At 38.8% G+C, this 23,978-nt stretch overlaps 1 protein-coding gene across 7 annotated transcripts; it reads right to left on the reverse strand.

Annotated features, from left to right (window-relative positions):
- On the reverse strand, positions 990 to 23,978 carry LOC109719837 (valine--tRNA ligase, mitochondrial 1-like). 7 transcript variants are annotated; one of them, XM_020246666.1, is made up of 25 exons: positions 23,411 to 23,978; positions 22,713 to 22,764; positions 20,167 to 20,237; positions 19,001 to 19,050; positions 18,463 to 18,495; positions 17,511 to 17,555; positions 17,013 to 17,072; positions 16,728 to 16,897; positions 16,553 to 16,625; positions 16,079 to 16,144; positions 15,879 to 15,962; positions 14,016 to 14,093; positions 13,778 to 13,861; positions 13,571 to 13,650; positions 13,281 to 13,338; positions 12,877 to 13,179; positions 12,275 to 12,445; positions 11,964 to 12,154; positions 11,166 to 11,568; positions 10,585 to 10,836; positions 9,750 to 10,250; positions 9,252 to 9,349; positions 9,054 to 9,153; positions 8,112 to 8,257; positions 1,005 to 1,442 (listed from the first exon to the last, which is right to left on the reverse strand). In XM_020246666.1, the coding sequence occupies exons 4-25, from the start codon at positions 19,007 to 19,009 to the stop codon at positions 1,274 to 1,276; spliced, it is 3,174 nt and encodes a 1,057-aa protein (XP_020102255.1). In that variant the 5' UTR covers positions 19,010 to 19,050; positions 20,167 to 20,237; positions 22,713 to 22,764; positions 23,411 to 23,978; the 3' UTR covers positions 1,005 to 1,273. The 7 variants fall into 7 exon arrangements, with proteins under 7 accessions (XP_020102256.1, XP_020102261.1, XP_020102260.1 ...); XM_020246667.1 differs by lacking the exons at positions 22,713 to 22,764; positions 23,411 to 23,978 and adding an exon at positions 22,671 to 22,687 and having other exon boundaries at positions 990 to 1,442; XM_020246669.1 differs by lacking the exon at positions 22,713 to 22,764.

Genomic DNA, 23,978 nt, shown 5'->3' on the forward strand with positions numbered 1-23,978 from the left:
TTCCATCGTCGTTTCTGACCGTACGTAACGCAATCTCCCCGCAATCCCAAACGAAGCCTTAATGATTTGCTAGAATCAGTTTAAGAATTGTTTAGAGATATCTTCTACAGTTCTTTAATGATTCTTTAAGCAATAAATCATCACCAACGTGATTCTTCTTGCTCCGAACGGAGTGCGCTCGTGGATTCGAGAAGGTATCACGGATTCAACATGTTGAAGGCTTCGTGGATTCGAAATTGAGCGTTTTGTGGATTCGGGACGTGACGTTCATAGATTCGAACGTGGGGCGTGGACAATCCGGTGGTGTGCACGAGCCCATAGAATTAAAAGAGATGTGTGAGTCTGTAAAATCGGTAATCACCTTATATTCTTTTAATTCATATTGGATTGTCATCACATATTAGTCCCGTAAATTTTTTACATCTAATTGAAGTTTTTCACTTAAACCTCTGCGTATCAATTTTATTTTTCTTATTTATTTTTAAAATATTAAAATTTATATTTTTAGCCTATACACCTATTCACCCCCTCTAAACGATTGATAGTATCTAAATAGATTCACAATCTCCTCATAATTTATAGTACAAAAGAGCAACGCCACCTATACATCACCTTTTTGAAGTGTCTGACGACGTCATTATCCAACGACCACCTTTTTATAATGATCTTATCACACTTTCTTTTGTCTCCCCTGAAAATTTAAACCCAAAAGGCTAATTTGAATCCTAGATGGCCACGGTGCTTAACGCATCTGGAGTGCAACCACATGAGCTTGCTCTTTTTCATTCGTTCCAATACTTCTCCTGAACCAAACTGCAGCTTGAAACCCCAGTTTACAAGAGGCTGCGAAGACACTATAGGGCACCACAAAAATATATACAGTCATCAGCGAAAAGTTATCTACATTGCAGCATCAGCACTAGATAGCTTCTTTAATCTTCAAATAAATAGACAAAGAAAGAAATCAAACTCCTGTTTAACAGCACTAATTTCCGACAAGCGAATTTCAATAGCCAGCATGAGAATTTTCTTTCAGAAGGAATCCCAAAACAAAGAACCAACCTCAAAATCATTTTTTGAGAAGTCAGCATTACTTACAAACATTTAATATAAATAAAAGGAGAAGGTAAAACAAGTCCTGCCGACAATTAGTGAAAAACATCATTCATGCCCGTAAAATTACACAGAGAAATTCCAATAAGATGATCACAAAATTTTGATGCTATATGAATGTTTAATAAGACAGGGAAATTGCCAACGGTAATTCAGTCCTTCAGTTTCCTCCATCTATCAGCTGATCTAAATCTTTCTCAGCTTCCGAGATGATCTTCAGCTCTTCCATTAGAGAGTTGAGCTTCTTCATGTCTTCTTCTTGAACACTCTGTGGTGCTTTCTCCTTGTAGCCCGAAGCATTTATCTTCTGAGATAGAATAGACTGTTGCCTGCAAATAGCAACAGAGAAGCATTACGCAACAAAAGTATGCAATATAAGGCCAAAAAAAATGTATCGAAGGACTGATTGGTCCCTGGAGCTTCTACAGGAGTGCAGCTCAAGTAGAACTTTTCGAAAAGGCCAAAAACATAAAAAGTCAAAGCTGCTTCTTTATGGACCCAGAAGCAAGTTTCGACTTTCACAGCCACCCAGAAGCTCCAGAATAGACAGGTTATCAAATATCTAGGGTTCCACATCCGGAAAAGGTAAATCAGTTTTCAATAGCCAGTATGTAGGCAACATCTCAAAGGAACAAGCTAATGCATTCAAATAGTTCTATCCGGCTACATTTCGTTGGGGAATGCCCCGGAACAAGTGGGATATCACCCTACTTATACCCAAACATCTTTACACTATGATGGAACAAGTTGTTCCAGCTAAAGCAGGTTGTTCTAGAACCACCCATTAAGAGTTGTTCCCTATAACCACCCATTAAGAGCTGTTCCCTATAAGGAACTTGGAATAAGGTTGTTCCCCTCTTTATTTTCTTATATAAATTAATAAATAACTGAGTAAATATATTTATATAAATAATATTTCTATCATAATATATTTTTATTAAAATATTATTATATAATATAAATTATATTAATGTGATATACTATTTTATTTACTAAGTTTATTATATATTATTATAATATATTAATATTAATGTGATATATTTATTAAGTTTATTATACATTATTATAATATTTTAATATATATATTAAATATTATTTTTTAAAGTTGCATTAAAATTACATATACATAATGAATACAATTTAAAATTTATACTATATTTTCTAGTAAGCATAATTTCTATTATTATAATAATATATGTAGCACTGTAAAGCATATAAATTAAAATGTGTATTATATAACATAAATAGTACAATATAATATTATATACTATTACATGAAATATAGATAGTATAGAAACATTATATGAAAATTTTAGTTTTATATCATACAATTTATATTATATTTAGATTAAATATAAAAGTCTGAATTTTTAATGTACATTATGTATATTATTATTCTATAGAAAATATTGGGTGCTCTTAAATTTTTAAATATATATAGACACTGTTCTTGACTTCCTATGCAAATGCTATTAAGGGTATCCTCGAGAATATTCTTGAATGCATCCAAATGCAAATTTATAGTCGTTTTAGCTTATACTATGATATCTGTTATTCTCAGAGACAATAAAAGTTACTCTCCAGAATTTACTAAATGCAGTCTCTGAAAATATATTGACTACTTGTTACGATATATTTAGTATATGTTACGCTATATTTAGTATCTTATGGTATATTAGGATACTGTATATTATTATCATATATATAGAGTATGATTATATAGTATGTAATTCTAGTTAAATTCTAGTTATAGTATTACTATAGTTGACAATGTTACTATAGTAGACCTATCTCTTGTACTATATATTTTCATCAATTCAACTCAGAAGGGTATACTTTTTTGCCCTTCTTACATGGTATCAGAGCAGGAATCCTAATTTAATAATATCGATACATAGCCACCATCCACCACAACTCTCACCTTCTTCCATAGGTGTTCTTTTCCTTTTGGTATTCTATCTCCCCTTATCCTTGGCCCTCTATCTCCCTGTTACAATACTGCTACAGTAACAGGGTTATAGTACTAATGCTACAGCACCAGCACTACAGTATTGCTACAGTATCAATGCTACAGCACTTCTGCTACAGTAATTTCAGCCTCTTTGTGATTCTTTTTTGCTCTTCTGGTGCCGCTCGAACTATCCTAGTGCCGCTCGCTAGTTGCTCGTGTTGCTCGGTCCTTTCCCTAGTGCTGCCATTCTTGTTTGGTGCTAAGTGGTTCCTCTCTTGTGCGCTGGGTACAGCTAGTTTGGTAGAAACCAAGTACTTCATTTTTCTCGTCCGCTACATTCCAATTTATCTTTCTTTCATATCTAGTGGTGGATCTTTCTCTTAAGGTGGCGAATATATCTTCTTCTACCTCAAATTTGCCAATTGTTAATATCAAAACTCTCATACCACTAGAACTTACTGAGTCCACATATCTTGTGTGTGCCTTCTCAGACTATCGAAACTAGTCTGACGAAACTAGTGTTGTGCCTTCTCAAACTAGTATTTGGTGGTACATCACATGTTGACGAAACTAGTATTGTGCCTTCTCGGACTATCGATACTGCTGATAAGAAGGGGTTTATAAATCCCAAATATTTAAGTTGGAAAAGGAAAGATACCACTATACTTTCATGCATTAATCCTACTTTATCCCTTAGCATATTACAAGTGATCATTTCTAGCTCACATAAAACTGCATATGATGCTTGGAGAACCATTAAGGCATATTTTCTTGATAAGATTGCTTCTACGGCTTTCTATAAAGTTTGAATTGCAGAGCATCAAGAAAGGCTCAATGAGCATGAGTGATTACATGCAAAAGACCAGGTCGATTGGCATCTCTTCAGGTGATTGGTGTAAATGAGACAGATCATAATTTGGTCATGATTGTTCTTCTAGGGCTACCAGAAGAATATCGAGGTTTTGTTAGTGCTCTAAACACAAAGAAATAAGCCCACTTTTGAATGCAAAAAGAAACGGAAGTCCAACGTCGTACTAGTGTAACGACGTCCTCTGCTATTCCCACTATTGACGATGAAGCTCTTTATGCCAATCGTGGATGCGATAATCGTGGAGGCCGTGAAGGTAGATATCGTGGAGGCCGAGGACAGCGTGATAGACACAACTCTGGTCGGGGATCTCCTGGAACCTATTCACACCCTCAACCTAATAATCCTTAACAACCTTATACTCTGAATCACCAACCTTACATTCCAAAGTCTGGCAAACTAGCACACAATGTCAAATCTGTGGCAAGTTCAATCATTCTGCCCTCCAGTGCAGACAACGCTTCAATCATTCCTTTATTACAGATGATGTTCCTCAAACTTTTGCTGCTATAAACCTTCATAAAGCAGGTAAGGAAGTATGGTATCCAGACACTGGAGCATCTAATCATATGACCGCACATTATGATATTCTCTCCTCCTCTAAACCTTATAGTGGGCACGAAAAAATTTTTATTGGCAATGAAAATTTACTTGATATTACTCAAACAGGTTAGTAATGAGAATGATGCCACTCCTGCTGGTCAAACTGAACTCCGAGTCTATACCAGACGACACACCAGCAGGCCTGCTGCTGCTTCACCTCCCCCTATTGATCTGCTACCTTCCACCTCTGATCATCCACCTTCCCCTTAGCCTACTGCAGTATCCCCTCCTTCCCCTTTTGAACCTCCGTTGTCGGCCAAAACACACTCTATGCTCACTCGGTCCATGACTAAGGGTTCAGCTACGTCTTCCTCCTTCCTCGCTTTTGCGCGTTCTATTCTTCCTATTGCGCCTACCTTTTTTCATGAAGCTTCTCAAGATGCAGATTGGCGTGCAGCCATGGCTGAAGAATTTGATGCATTATTGACCAATACTACTTGGGATCTTGTTCCTCCTCCCTCTTCTGTTAATCTTATTGGCTGCAAGTGGGTATATAAAGTGAAGCAAAAGGCGAATGGTTCTCTTAAGCGTCTCGAGGCTCGGCTTGTGGCTCAGGGTTACAAATAGCAACAAGGTATTGATTTTAATGAGACCTTTTCTCCGGTTGTCAAGTCGACCACTATTCGTACTGTTCTTTCAGTGGCTTTCTCCTCTGGATGGTCTCTTCGACAATTTGATGTGAAGAATGTCTTTCTTCATGGTACTCTCTCTGGAGAAGTTTGTATGAAACAGCCGCCTGCTTTGTGCATCCCTCTCTCCCTCATCACGTTTGCCGTCTTCGAAAAGCGATCTATAGTCTCAAACAGGCACCTCGGACTTGGTTTCAGTGGTTTACTTATTTTCTTTCTGAAATTGGTTTTGTTGGCAGTACTGCTGATCCTTGAATGTTTGTTTGTCATTCCTCTTTTGGCACCCTTGTTCTTCTATTATATGCTGATGATATTATTGTCACTAGAAGTTCCTCTTCTCTTTTAGAGGCTCTTATTGTCACCTTATAACGAGAATTTGCTATGAAGGACCTCGGGCCGCTACATTATTTCTTAGGCATTGAGGTTAATCGTTCGTCTTCTGGTCTTCATTTGACTCAGTAGAAATATGCGCATCAACTACTTCAGCGCCACGACCTTCTTGACAGTAAGCCCATCTCTAGTCCGCTCTCTCTGATTTCTCGTCTCTCTTCTCATGAGGGACGCCCTCTTGAGGATCCCTACATTTATCGTCAGATCGTTGGTGCTCTCCATTATCTCATCTTCACAAGACAATATATCTCATATGCCGTCAACTCAGTTGCCTAATATTTACATGCACCTCGTGAACTCCACATGCAAGCGGTCAAGCACATTCTACGTTATATTCGCAGGGCGCTGTTTTATGGCATTCTTATTTTCCACTGCGTCAATCCTTCTGAGTATTGTATATTTCTAGGGCCCAATCATATCTCCTGGTACGCTAAGAAACAGCCCACTATGGGCCCGTTTGGCCTAGCTTCTCGAAAAGTGATTTCTGCAGAATTGATTTTGATTTGGAAAAGTGATTTTTGTTAGAAGCTGTAGAGCGTTTGGCCGAGTCTGGTAGAAAAGTGATTGTGCTGAAGTGATTTTAAAAAGCTGTTTGGCAAATTTTTTTGCTTAAGTGATTTTGTAATGTTATTTAATATTAGTCATTCTTAAAACTAACTAATATTACATGCCAATATTTCAAGTTATCAATAACTATTTAATATAATTTTACATTACATGCATATCATCGATGCAGATCCGACCAAGCCGGCGGGATCTATCTTTGTCGGATCCCGCCAGCGCTGATCCGGGCTCGGATCCGGCATAGCCGGAGCCCGCCCGCACGGATCCGGCCAAGCTGGCGGGATCCATCTTTGCCAGATCCTGCCAATGCTGATCCGGGCCCGGATCCGACTCAAAGGAGGATCCGAGGCTGTATCCGGCAAAGCCGGAGCCCGCTGGTGCGGATCCGGGGTCGGGATGAGCATTTTAGGCATAGAAATCAAGAGAGGGAGGGAGAAAAATATGTATGAAAAAAAAAAGAGTAACTTTGGAGGTTTGCCGAAGGGAAAGGTGTCGCCGGAGAAAAAACGTCTCCGGAGAGGAAGAAGGGAGAGAGATGAAGAAGAGAGGAGGGGTGAGTTTTTTTTTTTTTTGGAGTGGAGAGTTAGCTATGAAGTGGGAGAGAGGATGGGTTGGCTGTGAAGTAAATGGGAGAGTGGGTGGTGGTGGCAAAGATGTTATTAATTATAAAGGGATATAATAGAATTTTATTATATGTTTACGGGCAGTTTTGGTATTTTAATAAAAAATTTTAAGTGCTAAAACAGCTTGTGTGGGAATCAGTTTTGAGAAGCAAGTTTTTTCAGCTTCTACTTTTGGGGATTGAAGAATCAGTTTTCTGCTTTTGAAAAGCAGAAGCTGATTTTTCAGAGGCCTTTCCCAAACACTCTATAGAGCCCAAAAGTGATTTTGAGCCTAAAATCACTTTGAAAAAGCTAGGCCAAACAGGGCCTATTTCTCGTTCCAGTTCTGAAGCAGAGTATCGTGCTTTGGCTTACGCGCTTGCTGAGACAGTATGGATCCGACGTTTACTTCGTGACCTTGGTGTGATCTTATGGCGCTCCATCAGCATCTATTGTGATAATCTCAGCACAACTTATCTTACAGCCAATCTTATTCTTCATGCTCGAACAAAGAACATTGAGCTTGACCATCAGTTCTTGCACGAAAAAGTCCAATCCGGTGATTTAGAATTGGTTCACATCTCTTCCGATAAACAACTTGCTGATATTTTCTCAAAGCCTTTGTCACCTTCTCGGTTTTCAGCATTGCGGCTCAATCTTCGCATCCGGACAGTGGATGTTTAGCTTGCGGGAGGATGTTATGAACTTATGATATATTTAGAATATGTTACGCTATATTTAGTTTCTTATGGTATATTAGGATACTGTATATTATTATCATATATAGAGTAAGATTATACAGTATGTAATTCTAGTTATAGTATTACCATAGTAGGCAATGTTACTATAGTAGACCTATCTCTTGTACTATATATTTTTATCAATTCAACTCGAGGGTATACTCTTTTACCCTTCTTACACTACCCAACGCATGTTTATGAGAACTTCCAACTATTAACACAGATTTATGGATACAAAGTGCCTCAAGCCCACAACAGCTGAAGATCTTTCCCGAGCATGCCTCAAAAGATCTTTCCAGAGTGCTGGAAATGTTCTATTTTCCTCCTCTTGTTTCAAAAGAATTGTTATAGAAGCTCTATAGGGTTACAAAAAGTTGGAGAAAGAACCGTTTCTAATTCTTCTCAAAGGTTTATCTTTGGGTACAGAAAAAATAGCATTATAAAAGAAACAGATCAGGAGCAACCTGCACTAGTTTTTTAAAAGATGAAGACTCTACGTTCTCCTTTATAAAGGATGCAAGATACTGGGAATAAATTTGCTAAAGAAAAGCATTATTGTCATCTCATTTAGAAGAAACTAATATCAGTGGACATGGAAAAAAAAAAAAAAAAATTGTTGCCCAATTTAAATCTAGATGCATTGAAACTCACTTATAGATATCTTCTCTCTTTTTCCTGAGCTTTTCGATTTCAGCTTCTGCATTAAGAGCGCCTTGAAGTTGAAGGTACACTGATAGATTTTCATTCACCACATCTATTGCACACCCAGCCGGAGGAGCGTCATCCTCAGTAAGGATCTACACAAATTTAATCAAAAGATCATATGATACTTCACTACAAAAATAAAGCAGCAAAAGATGAGTAAAACAACTTCACACAGCACACCCCACATATGGATCCAATTCTAAAGTTAGGTTAAGAGTACCGAGGGATAGCATTCATTTGGCCAAATATGCTACTGCTGCACTTTATTTCAGATGAATATTGCAAAACTGAAGGCATTTGGACCGCTCAAAATAGTGAACAGATCAAACTGTAGCAACCCCTCTTTGTATTTCGACCAAGCACTGAATAATATAATTCAGCATATGCTGAACTATATGATATAAGTGTCCCACATTTATACTCCCAACATGCTTGTTGGGTACCCAGCTAGTTGGGGCAATGAAGGAGAGTACAAGAACTATGTCATAGTAACATCTGACTATAACATCTAACCATTTGACATCAAACTGGGCTGTATTAAAGATATTGGAATAGCCAACTAGATAGACAGTGCCTCCGCACTCCAACTAAGGTAATGATCGTTTTTAACAACACTTAGATAAGTCTGTCTTAGGATTGTAAAGTGTTTTCACTTTGCAATCCATAATGAGTAAGGCTCATACAGAAATAGAAACTCTTCCATACTGTCTCAAATTGTCTAAAATTCATATAATTACTATAGGGAACAATCACCACTATCCAACTCCAGGCAAATGCCTATAGCACATGAATCATTATGATCCAAAAATATTTTAAATTCTGATTACGTAAAAGCATGAAAATGGCAATGCTCACGGATTAGACTTATTATACAGATAAAGACGGAACCTTCAGAGATGATATAGAAGCAAGAGTCACAATCTGGAACTCATTACTTCTCACGGTGGCAGCAATATCACTGCCTCGGCAAAGTGCAAAAGATGGATACCTGTGGAGAAAATAGAGGGAAGAAGTTAATACAGCAAGAAAATGCCAAATGCGAATTTGACAAATTGTTAAGGATCACGTCTACCATAATGTCCACACCTTTCATTTTTATCGTTTGCTGGGCGAAGAGATCTTAGCTTTCTCACGGTGCCTATAACAATCTCCATCTCACTTTCAATCTGCTCATTTGTCCATTCCTGTTCATGACAACAAATTCAATGCACAAAACACTTAAATGTAGATTGCATGTGGCGTCCTCCACTTTTTTGCATAGTGTCAACATGGTCCCAACCTTACAATTGTTGCAAATCCTAAAATTTCAGTTTTATTTCACCATCCAAATCAGAAAAAGATGTACACATAATCATCATCTAATTGCCACCTAAGTTTTCAGGCTTCTTATATTGTGGTCACATCAATATTTCCATCCAATTCAACCAAGAAATTTAACAAAAAGACTATGATTGCAAATGAACACAAAAATTAATGACCAAATAGTTACCAATTGAAAGGTTGGCAGACAAACTGAAACCTCTCAAATATTGGGGAAGATTCAGAATTTCAAGGAAAATGGATTAAAACATAGATTATTTTCACCTCTTGAACAGAAGGGTACTCTGATATCATTATAGAATCTTTCCTGCAAGTGTCTGCCGGCTGAGGAAGTCGCTGCCACAGCTCTTCTGTAACAAACGGCATGAATGGATGCAAAAGGCGCAAACCAGTATCTAAACATATCCACAAAGCATCTCTAGAAGCTTCTCTAGAAGACTTAAACTCTTCTGAATCATTAAAGAAGTAGGGTTTGATAGCCTCGATGAACACATCACAAAGTTGGAATTGCCACCACGAATATACAGCTGTTGTTGCATCAGAAAACTTGTACGATTCTAAAGATGATACAGTTTTGGCCACTGCTTTATTGAGAACAGATAGTATCCATTTACACACAGATGGCATTGAATGCACCACTATAGTCGAGGGGGGTGTATAATTATCCCCTAGCTTGCCCATGGCGAATCTTATGGCATTCCATAACTTATTGCACCATTGCCTGTACCCCACCACTCTTAATACATCGAGGTTTATTTTATCAGACTGAAACAGGCAGAAAGCATAAAAATTAGTTAGCGTAACCAAAAGAGATACAAGTAAAAAAATATTTATTTACATATATAACCCTGCAAAATCTGCATCTTTGTTGGGCTTCAATAACTTTTTTACTTATCTGACTCTTAATTACAAAATTGCCTCTCTTTTAATAACTTTTATCCACAAGCATTTTTGTAAGAAACAGCATTTTTTTGAGTGTATATGAATACTCACAGTTTATAGGGATTTATCAATAAATAGAAAATTTGGCGGGCATATATATATATATAGAGGCCCCTAATCAAAATGAAAAGTAGATCAAGTGGATACAAGAGATAACCTGAGCAGTGTAAGCGATGAGGGCAAAACGGAGGGCATCAGCACCACATTCAGCAATACCATTTGGGAAATCCTTTTTCTGCCCTTCTTTTGCAGTGGCTAATTCATTTGGATCCAAATTACCCTCTTCTAGCCGTTTGTGGAGGCCTTCTAGTGATATGCCATTTATTACTTCGAGGGGATCAACAACATTGCCTAGAGACTTGGACATCTTCCGGCCATGCGCGTCACGAATCATGGGGTGCAAATAAACCTGAGTAAATGCAAATTTTAGTATTCATGGTTAATTGACAACATAACATGCACAATTCCAACAGTAAACAAACAAAACAAACCTAATAGTCTTCACAGATAATCTTGGTCTACTAACAACCCTCAAAAATTCATTTTTGTAATCTGCAACTATTTTTTTTTTCAGGTACCTAAGATAAATCTGCAAATTTTTATGACTTCATAAAGACATGTACAAGACCAAATTGGACGTCGCGTTTTCTTTCAGATAATGACTAACAAAATATAGGACCTAATTGTAAATTTGAAACTCTGAGGACGTACTTGAAAATTCAGTAAAACTAATTATACCTTTCTAAATGGCACATCACCACCAAGTCTCATACCAAGCATCACCATCCGAGCGACCCAGAAGAAGAGAATATCATGCCCAGTCTCAAGGACAGAAGTAGGATAGAATGCCCTAAAATCAACTGTATCATCTGGCCAACCAAGTACCGATAATGGAAAGAGGCCAGAAGAAAACCATGTGTCTAATACATCAGGATCTTGATTAATTTGGAATTTCTTTCCTGAAAACCTCCCTTTGGCCTCCGAAAGTGCTTCCACCTTGTTTCTTGCAACCACCCAGTGGTCATTATAAGAACCCATGTCTTTAAGCTGGTCATCTTCCATAGTCACATACCAAGCAGGAATTTGATGACCCCACCAAAGCTGCCTCGAAATGCACCAATCCCGAATATTTTCGAGCCACCTGCGTTAACAAGAAGGTTTTGAACCAGATTAGTTATTTAGCAAACTGTTTGGCCCGACTTGTAGAGCAGGTTCCAACTTATCCACTCCGAAAAGCAAAAGATCAGCGTTTGGCAAGATAAGAAAGAACAGTTAGAAATTTTGCTGCAGCAATATGCTGAAATGAGCTATTATAACCCCAGAATCAGAAGATCCATTTGATTCTGCTTCTGCTGCAGCAGGAAGATCTCAAGGAAGAGATCAACAAGAAAAAACTTCAGGTGACTTCTCGAACAGCTTTAGTCAACGACACTTAACCAGAAGTGAAACCAAACAAGACCTTAATTAGAAGTCATCTTAAAATATAAGTAATTACAGGATAAAGAAAGCTTCAGTGAGGGAAGAAAATAACTATACCGGTACCAGTCTTGCTCATACTGCTGTGGAATAATCTCAATCTTCTTGCACCTTACTGCTTCAAGAGCTTGCTTTGCCATACTGTCACAACTGACAAACCACTGTGGCTTAATCATGGGTTCTACGACATCATTACTCCTCGAACAAATGCCGAGGTTCATTTCATTCTTCTGAGAACCCCTATACAAACCCTGATTCAAACAAGGTCTTGTCAACAGCATTTGGTAATATTGCAATGGTCGTATGTGAGGTATTATAGAACAAATAGTATTGGGTCAATGAGAATTTTAGTATAAAATATGCAGTGATACCTTTGCCTGCAATGCCTCAGTAACAGCTACACGAGCTTTAAAACGCGGCATTCCTTCAAAGTCCGAGCCCCCATTACTATTTATATTCCCTTCGTCAGTAAAGATATTAATAAAATCAAGCTTATGCCTTTTCCCTACTTCAAAATCATTTGGATCATGAGCAGGTGTAATCTGCAGCAGGAAGAGAACCCAAACCACACAAAAGAAGATACAGAAATTACCATATGCAACAAATATAAGAATGTAGAGATAATTAAATATAACCCCTTTAAAATTATCTTAACCTACAAACAAATCCCTCTAAAATCTGAATTTTGATATCTGCCCTTCAAAATCTTAATTTCTTACATAATACCCTTGTGCTCGCACAGCATTTTGCAAGAAACAACACTTGCGAGGGATATGTAAGAATATTCAGACTTCAGAGTTTAAAGATGTATCCATGAAAAAAATGATTTTCCAGAGATGTCTATGTAGAAATGCCAAAAACAAAAAAGTGATGGAAACGTTAATTAAATTGGATATATATATATATATATATATATATATATATATATATATATATATATATATATCTCACACTACTTGTAAAGTATGCTTACCTTGACAGCCCCAGTTCCAAAACTAGGATCCACGAGCTCATCATCACATATAATTGGAAGTCTCCTCCCATTGAATGGGTGGATTGCATATTTTCCGTGTAGATGTTTATATCTCTCGTCTTTAGAATGAATAGCTATTGCAGTATCACCAAGCATTGTCTCTATCCTGGTTGTAGCAACTATAATCTCACCCAATCCTCCTTCAAGAGGATAAGCAAATGATGTCAATACACCAAACTGAACTGGACGGTCATAACCAGGAACTTTTAACAAAGTTTCTTCTTTAATTTCTTTATAGTCAACCTGAAAATAAGTACTTAAATGTAAAATCAATTCTTACTGAGAGAAATACAAAATATTTTATTGTTCTAATAAATGGTTATTAAATATAAGTCATTCTGTACCTCAATATCAGATATTGCTGTTCGTAAGGTGCAATCCCAATTAACAAGGCGGTTATCCCTTCACACACAAAAAAGTAGAAATGAGAGCTACTGAAAAGAGAGAAAGCAAACACTATATAGTTAATCTTAGAATAAGAATAGAGCAGTAAAGAAGTAAAGTCGGGAACATGAAGGTAAAAAGGCTTGATCAAGTTATCCAACAACTCAATATTCAAGAAGAAGAATGAGAAAAATTCTTCTAGTCTAAAATATTTAGCAAAAAACCTTAAGGTCAGTGTAATCAAGCTGACCTGTAAATTAAACCTTCTTTGTATAGCCTAACAAAAGCCTCAGTAACCGCATTTGATCTCTTCTCATCCATTGTGAAACACTGATTCACAAATTGAGAAAATGTATACAATATCAGAAACTTTCATGAAAAGGAAAAGTTGTGTTTTATCACTAGCACTATGCTGGTTTCATAGCTGAGAGATAAATAATAGCAAAATGGATTTGACCTCACGGGACCAGTCAAGTGAAGCTCCAAGTCGACGTTCTTGAGTTAATATTGTGCCGCCATATTGATTTTTCCACTTCCAGACCTATCAAGCATTTATGCAAGAAACAAAACAAGTGGATCAAAACAAAATCATTTTTAAGAAAAGAAACAAGAAAGTTTCTTATACGGATAAAAAGATTACATGTTTGTACCAGTATTCAGAGAAACAAAATGTAATACATAAACAAAGCACTCACTTCAGACACAAAGTTCTCACGTCCAATATCATGCCTGGTTAATTTTCTTTCACGCATTAGCTTCTTCTCTACAACAACCTGGGGTTATGCACCGAAAACACAGAAATGAACACCAACATTGATAAAAGTTCTAAACAAAACCAAGTACTAATGTAGAGCAAAGCCTACCACTACACCCAATTAAACAGGGAACAACTGCAAAAAAGCAGTACATGGTTCAACATCTAGAGGAAAACCAGTAGGCAGGAGTTACAATAAACACAAAATGGTACTGCATGGCACGGCGGCACAGGCCATGAAAATGTCTGCACGGCCCACCGGTGCCAGTGGCACGCTACTGGCACAGCGGAACGGGTTTGGCACTTTTTTTATTTTGTTCTGATAATGTTAGCTTTTTAAGATATTTGAAGATTTGTAATGCATATAAACTTGATCCAAGTAATACCTCTCATCCTCTCCAAGTTGAAATAGTCATACACAACTCACGAAAGTACATAAACGCTAATATAAGACTAATAGTTAACAACATATAATGTTATAAATAATTTAAAATGTCTAAATCATAACTCCAAAGTCTAAACTATTTATTTTTCATTGCCAGTATTACATTGAGCGTCTAGGTGGATCACACAGATAATTATCATCATCAGTTACTAGATTGATCCCTTGATAGTAGGCCCATGAGATCAAAAATGAGAATAATAAAAAGAAGTAAAAAAACTAAAAAATTTAACACAAGATTGAAAGTTTTTTAATGAACATCCATGAAGAAAACTTAGGAATCCTAGATTAACAAATTCTCACGTTAAATGATATAAAATGGCAAAAGAAAGCCTAAAAATCCTAGATCTGCATTAAGAACAAGCTTACTGTTAAAAGTTTTACGTTGAAAGTTGAAACTTCTTCAAGTACCAAAATTTGTATTATTTTTTTAGGGTTTTTTGAGGATTTCTTAAGTGTTTCTTGAGGAAATAAGAGAGGAAGAACGGAGAGATCTCTTTCTCTCTAAAATTTAAAAACTTTGAATAAGTACACATAAGAAAGACCAAAAGTGGTCTTTAGTACTTGTGTTCATTATCAGGGGGTCTTTTGATCATCAAAGAAGCTCTTTCGGCCCCTCAAAGAAAAAAAAAATGAGCAAATAGAACCCCGCCAACCCATGCCGGCTCGGCACAAAGCGATACAGGGGTAGCAATCTGCGATACAGCATGATACACGGTCAGCACGACTGCGATACAGGGAAGCACGCCCACACCTTTTGGGTGCCGGGTAGCACAGACCCCTGCCACGTGCCGGCACGCCGCCAGCACGGTACGGCACAGATGGGACAGGTCTGTGCCAAAGAATATTAATATCCCATGCTGCATATATAATCAGCAACATCCTTTAATCACTTCTCCCTAAGAAGCAAGATCATTATTCTCGACCGATGTTACGGAACGAGACCAAGTCTTTATTCTCTTTTTTTAATATATAAAATAATTTAAAATTTTCGACGATCTCAAACTTTAGACCTCATGATTGATACAACACTTTGCACTAAATTATTAGTGGTTTAATATTCTAATAGATACCACCTAACGCCCATTTGTTCGCATTACGTAGCATCACTGATTATCTCAATATGACTAGTCCGACATCTATTATTCAAATTATTATTAATGTTGTATTACATTATTTGATTTGGTGCAGTAATATAATATCAATAGCACCAAGCTATTGGTGCTATTAATTTTTTAGACCTTGGATTGAGAAATGTGCAGTTAGGATAATGTGGGCCCTCTAGGGTTGAGTGGGTGGTTGGTTGAAGGTCAAAAATAATATATAATCAAGCTTCACCAGGTATTTTGAGAAGAATCAAACCTGGGTTGCTATGCCAGCATGGTCGATTCCAGGCACCCACAAAGTGTTGTAACCTGACATTCTCCTCCACCTTATAATTGTATCCTGCATAATAGAAAGATACCAGATGCAATATAATTCAAGGAATTAGCAAGTATACAGCAAATATAAAATGTAAATAATAATCAGATACAGCATAAAGAAATTCCGAAAGTAAACACCTGTATGGCAGCAGTAAGCCCATGACCTATATGAAGGGCTCCTGTTACGTTCGGAGGCGGCAGAACCTACACATGGTATCATAGAAATCAACGGATCATGCAACTTGGACGCAATTTTGTTCAAAGTAAACAGTTACAAGTAAAATGCAAAAATATTGAGAAAAGCATCGATGTTAAACACTAGGGATTAGGTTTGGCTACCAAAAGTTGGATAGAAACATCTACAGATGCTTCTTATTTAAGATGAGTTTCAAATGTTTTTTGGGCTTTAATGATGAAATATCAATAGAAAGTTGTGTGTAAAGTCAATGATCAGTTTAGATTTTTTAACAATAGAAAGAAGCATTTCTTCGTAATGGATATGGTAGGGACAGAATATAACTCATGTTTTCCCATTTCAGGTAGATCTGTGCCATTCAGAAAACAAGTTGGTGTAAATGTAACAAATAACTATAAAACTATCGAGGCACCTACAATTACAAAAGGCGGTTTTGGGCTGCTGTTGTCGGCCACAAAATAGCCTGATGCTTCCCACCACGCATACCACCTAAGCAGCAAAAATATTTAAAAAAAAAAAAATTCATGCAATTCATATGTCATTTAGAAATTTCAGGGCTAGAAAGTTTTGTTAAGAAATGTGGTGATATACGATTTTTCTACAGCACTGGGACTATATTGCTTGGCCATTTGGTGCGAAAGAAGTTTCTTCTCTCCAGGAGGAGTCAATGGATCAATAAAATCCACAGGATTCTCGTCATCAGCGTCTTTTTTCTTTTGCTTTTTTTCACTCTTCTTTGAGCCATCAGATGTCACTTGTGCCTAGCAAGCAACAAATAAACAGACAGGAACAATTAGAACATTCAGCCAGTGAATGTATTATCTATATTGAAACTCTTTTCTATAATCTAAAGATAACACACTGAAAATCAACTACCTGGAGTCTGGCAGCTTCTTTTTGTTGAGCTTTTAGTTTCTTTTCTGCTTTCTCTTTTGCCTGTCCAGAAAATGAAGTAATACAAACTGAAAATGGGTGATAGGCAAGATTCAAGTACTAAATCCTCCATATACATTTCAAGTTTCCATTGGCACTTGACAGTTAAATATAATTGATGCAAGATAATTGAGGAACAACAAAAGTCATGCAACATCCAGCATATAGTGAGCTGAGCAAAATATTTAAGTGATTCAGCTTCTTTCATGGGTATTAAATAAATGCTAAATCCAGGAGGTGTTAAGAACCATTTAGTTTGCTCAAACCAAATCTTGGTTTAACATCAAAACATACATAATGACAGTATGGCACAGAACCGCAGACAGAAGAAAAAATCTAGATAAAAGCATAGACATTATGATGACAACTTTCAAAGCTTCTACTTATACCAAAAAAAAAAAATAACAAGAGGAGATAAGATAAACAAGATAAACAATCAACCTTTTGATCCTTCTTCATTTTCCTTTCCAACTCTTTATCATCCAGCTACATATAGCATAAAAAAGATTGTCAGAATGCAAAACTCAAGCCAGTTCCTATAAGTTTTTTTTAGGGGGGAAGAAAGGCAATCTTCCTAAACAGTATAACAATTTTACTAGATTCATAAAAGTTAGTTAATAGAATACCATTTCATTGATTAAAAGAGTCTTATGAAAAATCAATTCTCAATATCTTAAGGGGAAAATATTGAATCCAGCAAATAAGAAAAATGGCCATAGTCAATCAGGAGATAAAATGAATAATTTCTTATACTGGCTTTACATTGTTAGTACTACAGGCATGATTGAGCCAACATATCAACAGGGATAACAGATCAACTTGAGCTAAATGTGGTCATGGCTGGTTAGATATTATCACCAGCACCCTCCGTAAAGATCCTATTCCTATTGTTTCCTTGTCTAATACACAAGGAAAATTTAGGTGTGGATCACTATTTAAATTCAAATATCTAATTCAAACAACTACTTCTCACCACCTTCTTGAGAAGAATGCCGAAAAAATGAAATCTAAAATGCTTTGGAGAGTTTAACATTATTGAGAAATGTAATAAAATCCATTAGTTGGATGAACTTTGGCCTCGGAAATAAGCTTTAACAACTATCAACGGTGTTCTACAGATAAAACATCTCATTACGCTTATTCTCAAACTTGTAAGTTATCAAGTATGAAAAGAATTCGGTGTTCTAATAAAATAATGCCAGTTAACTGATATCTGAAAACACCAAGAAAATTAATTTACACAACTAATTAGGATATATGCTTGTACAGTGTTCTATATGTGCCATAATTAAATTTTTAGTAACTTTCTCTAATTTATGTATAATGTCTATGCAACAGGTAACGCAATGTACAGATTTAACCAGTTCTTTTTTTCTTTTGTGTAAGCACAAACCTTTCCCTCCAATGCTTTTCCTTCATCGTCAGGCTGCAAAATCAAATAATTTACTCAGTTTCTCAATTATACTTAGTCCGTTGATTATACCACACACACACACACACAACACAGAGTGCACTGAATATAACAAATTTAAATAGAATGGAAAAAAATTCTTTTTGAATGATATACGCCTTTATAACTTCCTTGGGCTTGAACTCTTGCCATATTATTCAACCAATAAATAATTTTAAAAATTGGGAATTTTACTATAATTAACAAGAAAAATATATAATTTTTTCCACTGCATAAAATGCAACTATCAAATACTTCAAATGAAACATTTACAAATTTAAAATAAAAAAGAAAAAACAATCTTTTGAATGCTTTACTCCTCTACAACTTCCCTGGACATGAACTCTTGCCATTATTCAAACAAATAAAAACGATCTTAAAATTGGGAATTTTACTAATAATCAACATCAAAATCTATACTTTTTTTTTCTTTACGCTGCATGAGATGCAACTATCAAATACTTCAAAATGAAACACTTACAGGAGCCATGATGGAACCGCACCAATTGGAATAGTTAATAAACTCCAAACCTAAAACCAAAAAATTAACAACAACATAATTAGATCACAAGATAACTTCAGTAAAAGAGATGGTTCAAAAGATCAACTTTTATATCCCCAAAATTTAGAAAACAAAATTTCAAAGTAAGAGAGCACTCTTTGATCGAAGAGGCACTTCGTCCGAATCGCCGTCGCTCCGCTGCCACTGCCACACATCTTCTTGGAGAAAAGAGAGGGGTTTTGAGACGAGCAAGCAAACAAGGTAGCTTAGAGTGCTAGGGCTTTTAGTGGGTCGGGTCGTTAGGGTTTAAAGCTTTCTTATTGGATTCGTTGGAACCGAACCGAACCAGACCGAATAATTAACTCTGATCCAATGTCACGCCCCGAGGCCCCTTTTAGAAAGCCAATTCGAAATTGGGCTATCTTTATAAATCAGAGTTAGCAAAAAAATGCCCTTTTTTTTGTTTTTGAAACCTTGACCCCTAAGGACGTGCAACAGACCCACCACAAATATAGGGAATTTTCAAAACAAACGGACAGAATCTCCCCCGTATTTGCACGACGTAGCACATGTACAATTGATCAACCAGTTCCTCCACTCACGCACACACACGACAAGATGAGCAAGGATTGATATCTTGCATCATACAGCTAACAGTCCTTATTCACATCCATACACATTCACATTCACATTCACATACCTGTTAGTTCAAATGTCTCCCACACGAAGACTTTATCTTGAAATCCTAACATCAATGGAATCCGCGGAAAAACCATTTGGAAACCAACCCCTACCCAGGACTTTTATTTGGAAAATGCTACCATGAGAAGTAGAAAGCCACGAGAAAACCATCTTTGAGAAACTGTTTCCTACACGAAAACACTTGTTTTGAAAACACTACCATGTAGGGTAGAAATCCAACATTTAAAAACCAAGTCTAAAGCCACAAGTGTTTGAAAATCACAAATGTCCAAAAGGTCGTACTATCCAAACCATGAGTCACCAAAAGCTCTCATAAGTACAATATCCAAAAACCCACAAGTAAAGCAACAACTGAACCACAAGGGAACACTATTAACAGGTATAGGGGATGAACTATGCTATCCGCAAGTATACTATGTGTGGAGTAAAGTCAAAATGTATACCGTCTGTTGGGAGCTAACTCCGCCCTCTATCTGCGGCCTCACACCGACCCGACTGCTCCCACCCGTGTCACCTGTGGGAAAAATGATATGAGAAACCAACAAAGGTTTCCCAATGGGTACCGCAAGCCGACGAGCATAAGCGTACTCACCGGTAACCAAATATAGGTGAAGTCTACAGTAACAATGCAAGGGTAGAAAGAGATGAACTGCAAGCAAACATGTAACAACCGCTATTGTAGCTATATGCGTCAACCGGACAAAAAGTCATATGTACCCACTCTAAACTGTCGTGTCGGTCTAAGGACCTCAAGCAAACCACGCGCTCTGTCTGGCATATAACCCTAGCTAAGCTCATGGGCTCACAGGTTGGTACCCCAACCACTCTTCCAAAAAAAAAACACCCTCTTGCGGGGGATCAAACCGCTGGTGTTCGTGAGATGCTGTCGAGCTGTGGCGACCGATGCGAATATGATCAATAGCCAACCGTTGGCTAATAGCCGACAATTACCGCACCTCGGCCCTCGGAGCACACCGACCAATAGTTCATCAAATTGTAAGGGAACACAAGCACCGACCACTCAGGTCAACAAAGATGGTGTTGGCTTAAATGAACCAGCATCCTGCCCTGTGGCGTGAGGCCATGTTGGGCCGAGTCATGTTCGAAATGACGTGAGGCTGGATTGGGCCGAGTCATGTTCGAAGTTGCGTGAGGCTGGTTGGGCCGAGTCATGTTCGAAGTTGCGTGAGGCTGGTTGGGCCGAGACACAATCAAGACCCGTGGGCGCTGTATCTGTACGCTTTAAGTAAATTAGTTGCGTATTTCTAACAGCTCGAGCTTTTGGGATTAATGGTTAGCGCCAACGATTCGACAAGTGGTATCAGAGCCAATGGTCACAGGTTCGATTCTCGCATACTGCAAATGTGTGCAAGTGCTGGAGGGGGGATTGTTGGCTTAAATAGACCAGCATCCTGCCCTGTGGCGTGAGGCCATGTTGGGCCGAGTCATGTCTGCAATGGCGTGAGGCTGGGTTGGGCCGAGTCATGTTCGAAGTGGCGTAAGGCTAGTTGGGCCGAGTCACAATCGAGACCCGTGGGCACTGTATCTGTACGCTTTAAGTGAATTGGTTGCGTAGTTCTAACAGCTCGAGCTTTTGGGATTAATGGTTAGCGCCAACGATCGGACAGATGGAACAACTCAACATCATCTCAAGTGTATACAAGTACCGACCACGCGGCTCAACTAGGATGGATCAGCTCAATATCCTCTCAAATGTATACAAGCACCGACCACGCGGGTCAACTAAGATGGATCAGCTAAACATCCTCTCAAATGTATACAAGCACCGACCACGCGGGTCAACTAGGATGGATCGGCTCAACATCCTCTCAAATGTATACAAGCACCGACTACGCAAGTCAACTAGGATGGATCGGCTCAACATCCTCTCAAATGTATACAAGCACCGACCACGCAAGTCGACTAGGATGGATCAGCTAAACATCCACAAGCGTATGTAAGTACCAACCACTCGGGTCAACTGGTAGGTATGATGTCAATGTCACTAGGAGTATACAGGTACCGACCACTCAGGTCAACTGGGAGAGTGTGATATCAAAGTCGCTACCGCTCTACTTCTAAGTTATGAATACAAGAGGGAGAAACATGCTAAGTAGAGCAAGGTCAAAGTCATGTGGTGAAAAACTCAAGTACTGGGCATAGTTAGTTAATTCGGATTCGGCAAAACTTCGATACGGGTATAATTCGGATAAAATTCATCTTCTAATTTTTAAATTCGTTGAAAAATACGGCTAAAAAATATGTTCGCCAATTATTCGGATACGTGATTTATACAGATATTATACGTTCACCAATTAAAAATTCGGGATAAAAAATTCGGCTATTAAATTAAGTTTTTTTTCTATCAAGATTTATGCTATTAGCATAAATATTCATATTTCTTAAGAATATAATAATAAAGAGCTACAAAATTAAGCTAATTAAGTAAAAAAAATAGCAAACTATATTATGCCTCAAAATAAATAAATAATTAAGCAAATAAGAGTTTAAGAATAGTACATAAGAGATTAAACCTTTTTGATCGAGTGATTTTTTTGGGGGGGGGGAAAGGGGCGAACGTTTCGGAAAGGGTTTTTTTCTGTTTTGGGTGAGGCAAACGTTTGGAAAGGGATTTTTTTTCTTTTTTCTGTTTTGGGCGAGCCGCGAGGCCCGCGACCCGCAACCGCAAGTGAGCCACAAGGCCCGCGACCTGCGACCGCGAGCGCGTGCCGAACCGTCTTTTTGGACAAATAATTCGGCGCCCGCGAATTATTCGCGAATAAGTATTTTTGACCAAAAAAACACGTGCTTTTTTGAATTTTTTGGAAAAATACGAATACGGCCGTTTAATTCATTTTTCAAAAATTTGCGAATAATTCGCGAATTAACTAACAAAGGTACTGGGTATATATATAAGCAGTAAAAGATGGGATGAAGAAAGCATCACCGAGCGTGCACCACTGAACCGACTTCGGATCAAAGTACCCACCTGCGTCCGTCACTACGTCAAACTCCTGCGAAGCGAGGGATGCCAACCGGACCTACGGCAGGTCCACCGAGTCAAGATCTAATCCAAGTGACTCAAAACACATCTCTCACAAACCCAAGACTACCCACAGAATCGGTTTCCCAAGGCCGATTCCCGAACTCGCTGAGAATCCCGAACACGCACCGGGATGCCCCAGAGACCCACAAAACGTCCCAAAATGCACAGACTCACAATGGAAGTCACTTGCTGTCCCAAAACACACCTATTTGGGTGTCTGAAAAGCAAACATAAGCCCCCAGGTCAACTCGGCCATCGCCAATGGACCGTTCACTACCAGGCTTCCGAAAGTGTCCACTTGGCACCGGAAGCCTCAGCCGCTCACCGGTCGCCTCCGAACACACGAGAGGACCGCAGCGGCCAACCAATGAGGCTAGGCGATGATTTTCAGGGCAACCACACAATCGGAAACCCATCGCAATGCGAAACCGCGTTCTACCGGCGATTTTGCCGGAAAACGCACCGAAATCCCATTTCCGATTGCACGAGGGCTTCGAAACCTACACAGCAAGTCCAGAGGGTCACAATCAGTGACCACACGCTGCCCGAGGCAGCCCACAATGCCCTAATTGCAAGATGTCCCCTACGGGACCAGATAATTGCAACATTATGTGCAAAATGGCAATGTTTAGGGCCGTTACCAAAATCCGCACACTTCCGGGATGGAGCGAGGGCACCAGCTGACAGGTCTCGACGTGCCGGAACTCTGCTCACTGTCCGGAGCGCGCACGATAGCCGAGGAGCACTGTAGAGCTTCTCCAAGTTCAGCGACCAAGTTGCTCCGGGGGCGGGGGAGCCAAAACTCTGCGACGGAGGGTCGCCGACAGAAATGGAGGTAAGCACGGCGTTCAGCAAGTCGAGGGGATCGCCGTGCTCACTTCGGATAGATCGGGAGCGTTGGATCTCCGAGAAACGCAAAGAGGGCACTTTTGAGCCCTAGCTCAAGGTGCAGGGAACTGCACCGATTCCGGCCGGCTGCCGGCGCGTGCACCGGCTGGAGTCGGCGGCTGAAGGGGAGAGGAGTGTGGTGCTCCCCTTGGCCGGCGGCAGGGCGCGGCAGCGGCGGCGGCCACAAAGGGGCTGGAGCTCGGGTTCCCCTGTGGAGACGGCGGCGGCCGGGGGAGCCAGGGGCCGGCGGCGACGGGCTGCCTAAGGACGGAGGATGCGGCGGCGAGGGTCGGCGGCGGCAGCGGCCGCGACGCTGAGGAG

The sequence above is a fragment of the Ananas comosus genome, linkage group 13 (assembly GCF_001540865.1).
Source record: "Ananas comosus cultivar F153 linkage group 13, ASM154086v1, whole genome shotgun sequence".
NCBI classification, from domain to species: Eukaryota; Viridiplantae; Streptophyta; class Magnoliopsida; order Poales; family Bromeliaceae; genus Ananas; species Ananas comosus.

Bases quoted from the DNA above. Each gene is read 5' to 3' on its own strand.
- LOC109719837 (XM_020246672.1), bottom strand. The intron at 13,862-14,015 runs GTGAGTGCTTTG...AATGCTTGATAG, and splicing joins GTGAGAACTTTGTGTCTGAA to GTCTGGAAGTGGAAAAATCA. The intron at 9,350-9,749 runs GTGAAAATAATC...TGTCATGAACAG, and splicing joins AGTACCCTTCTGTTCAAGAG to GAATGGACAAATGAGCAGAT.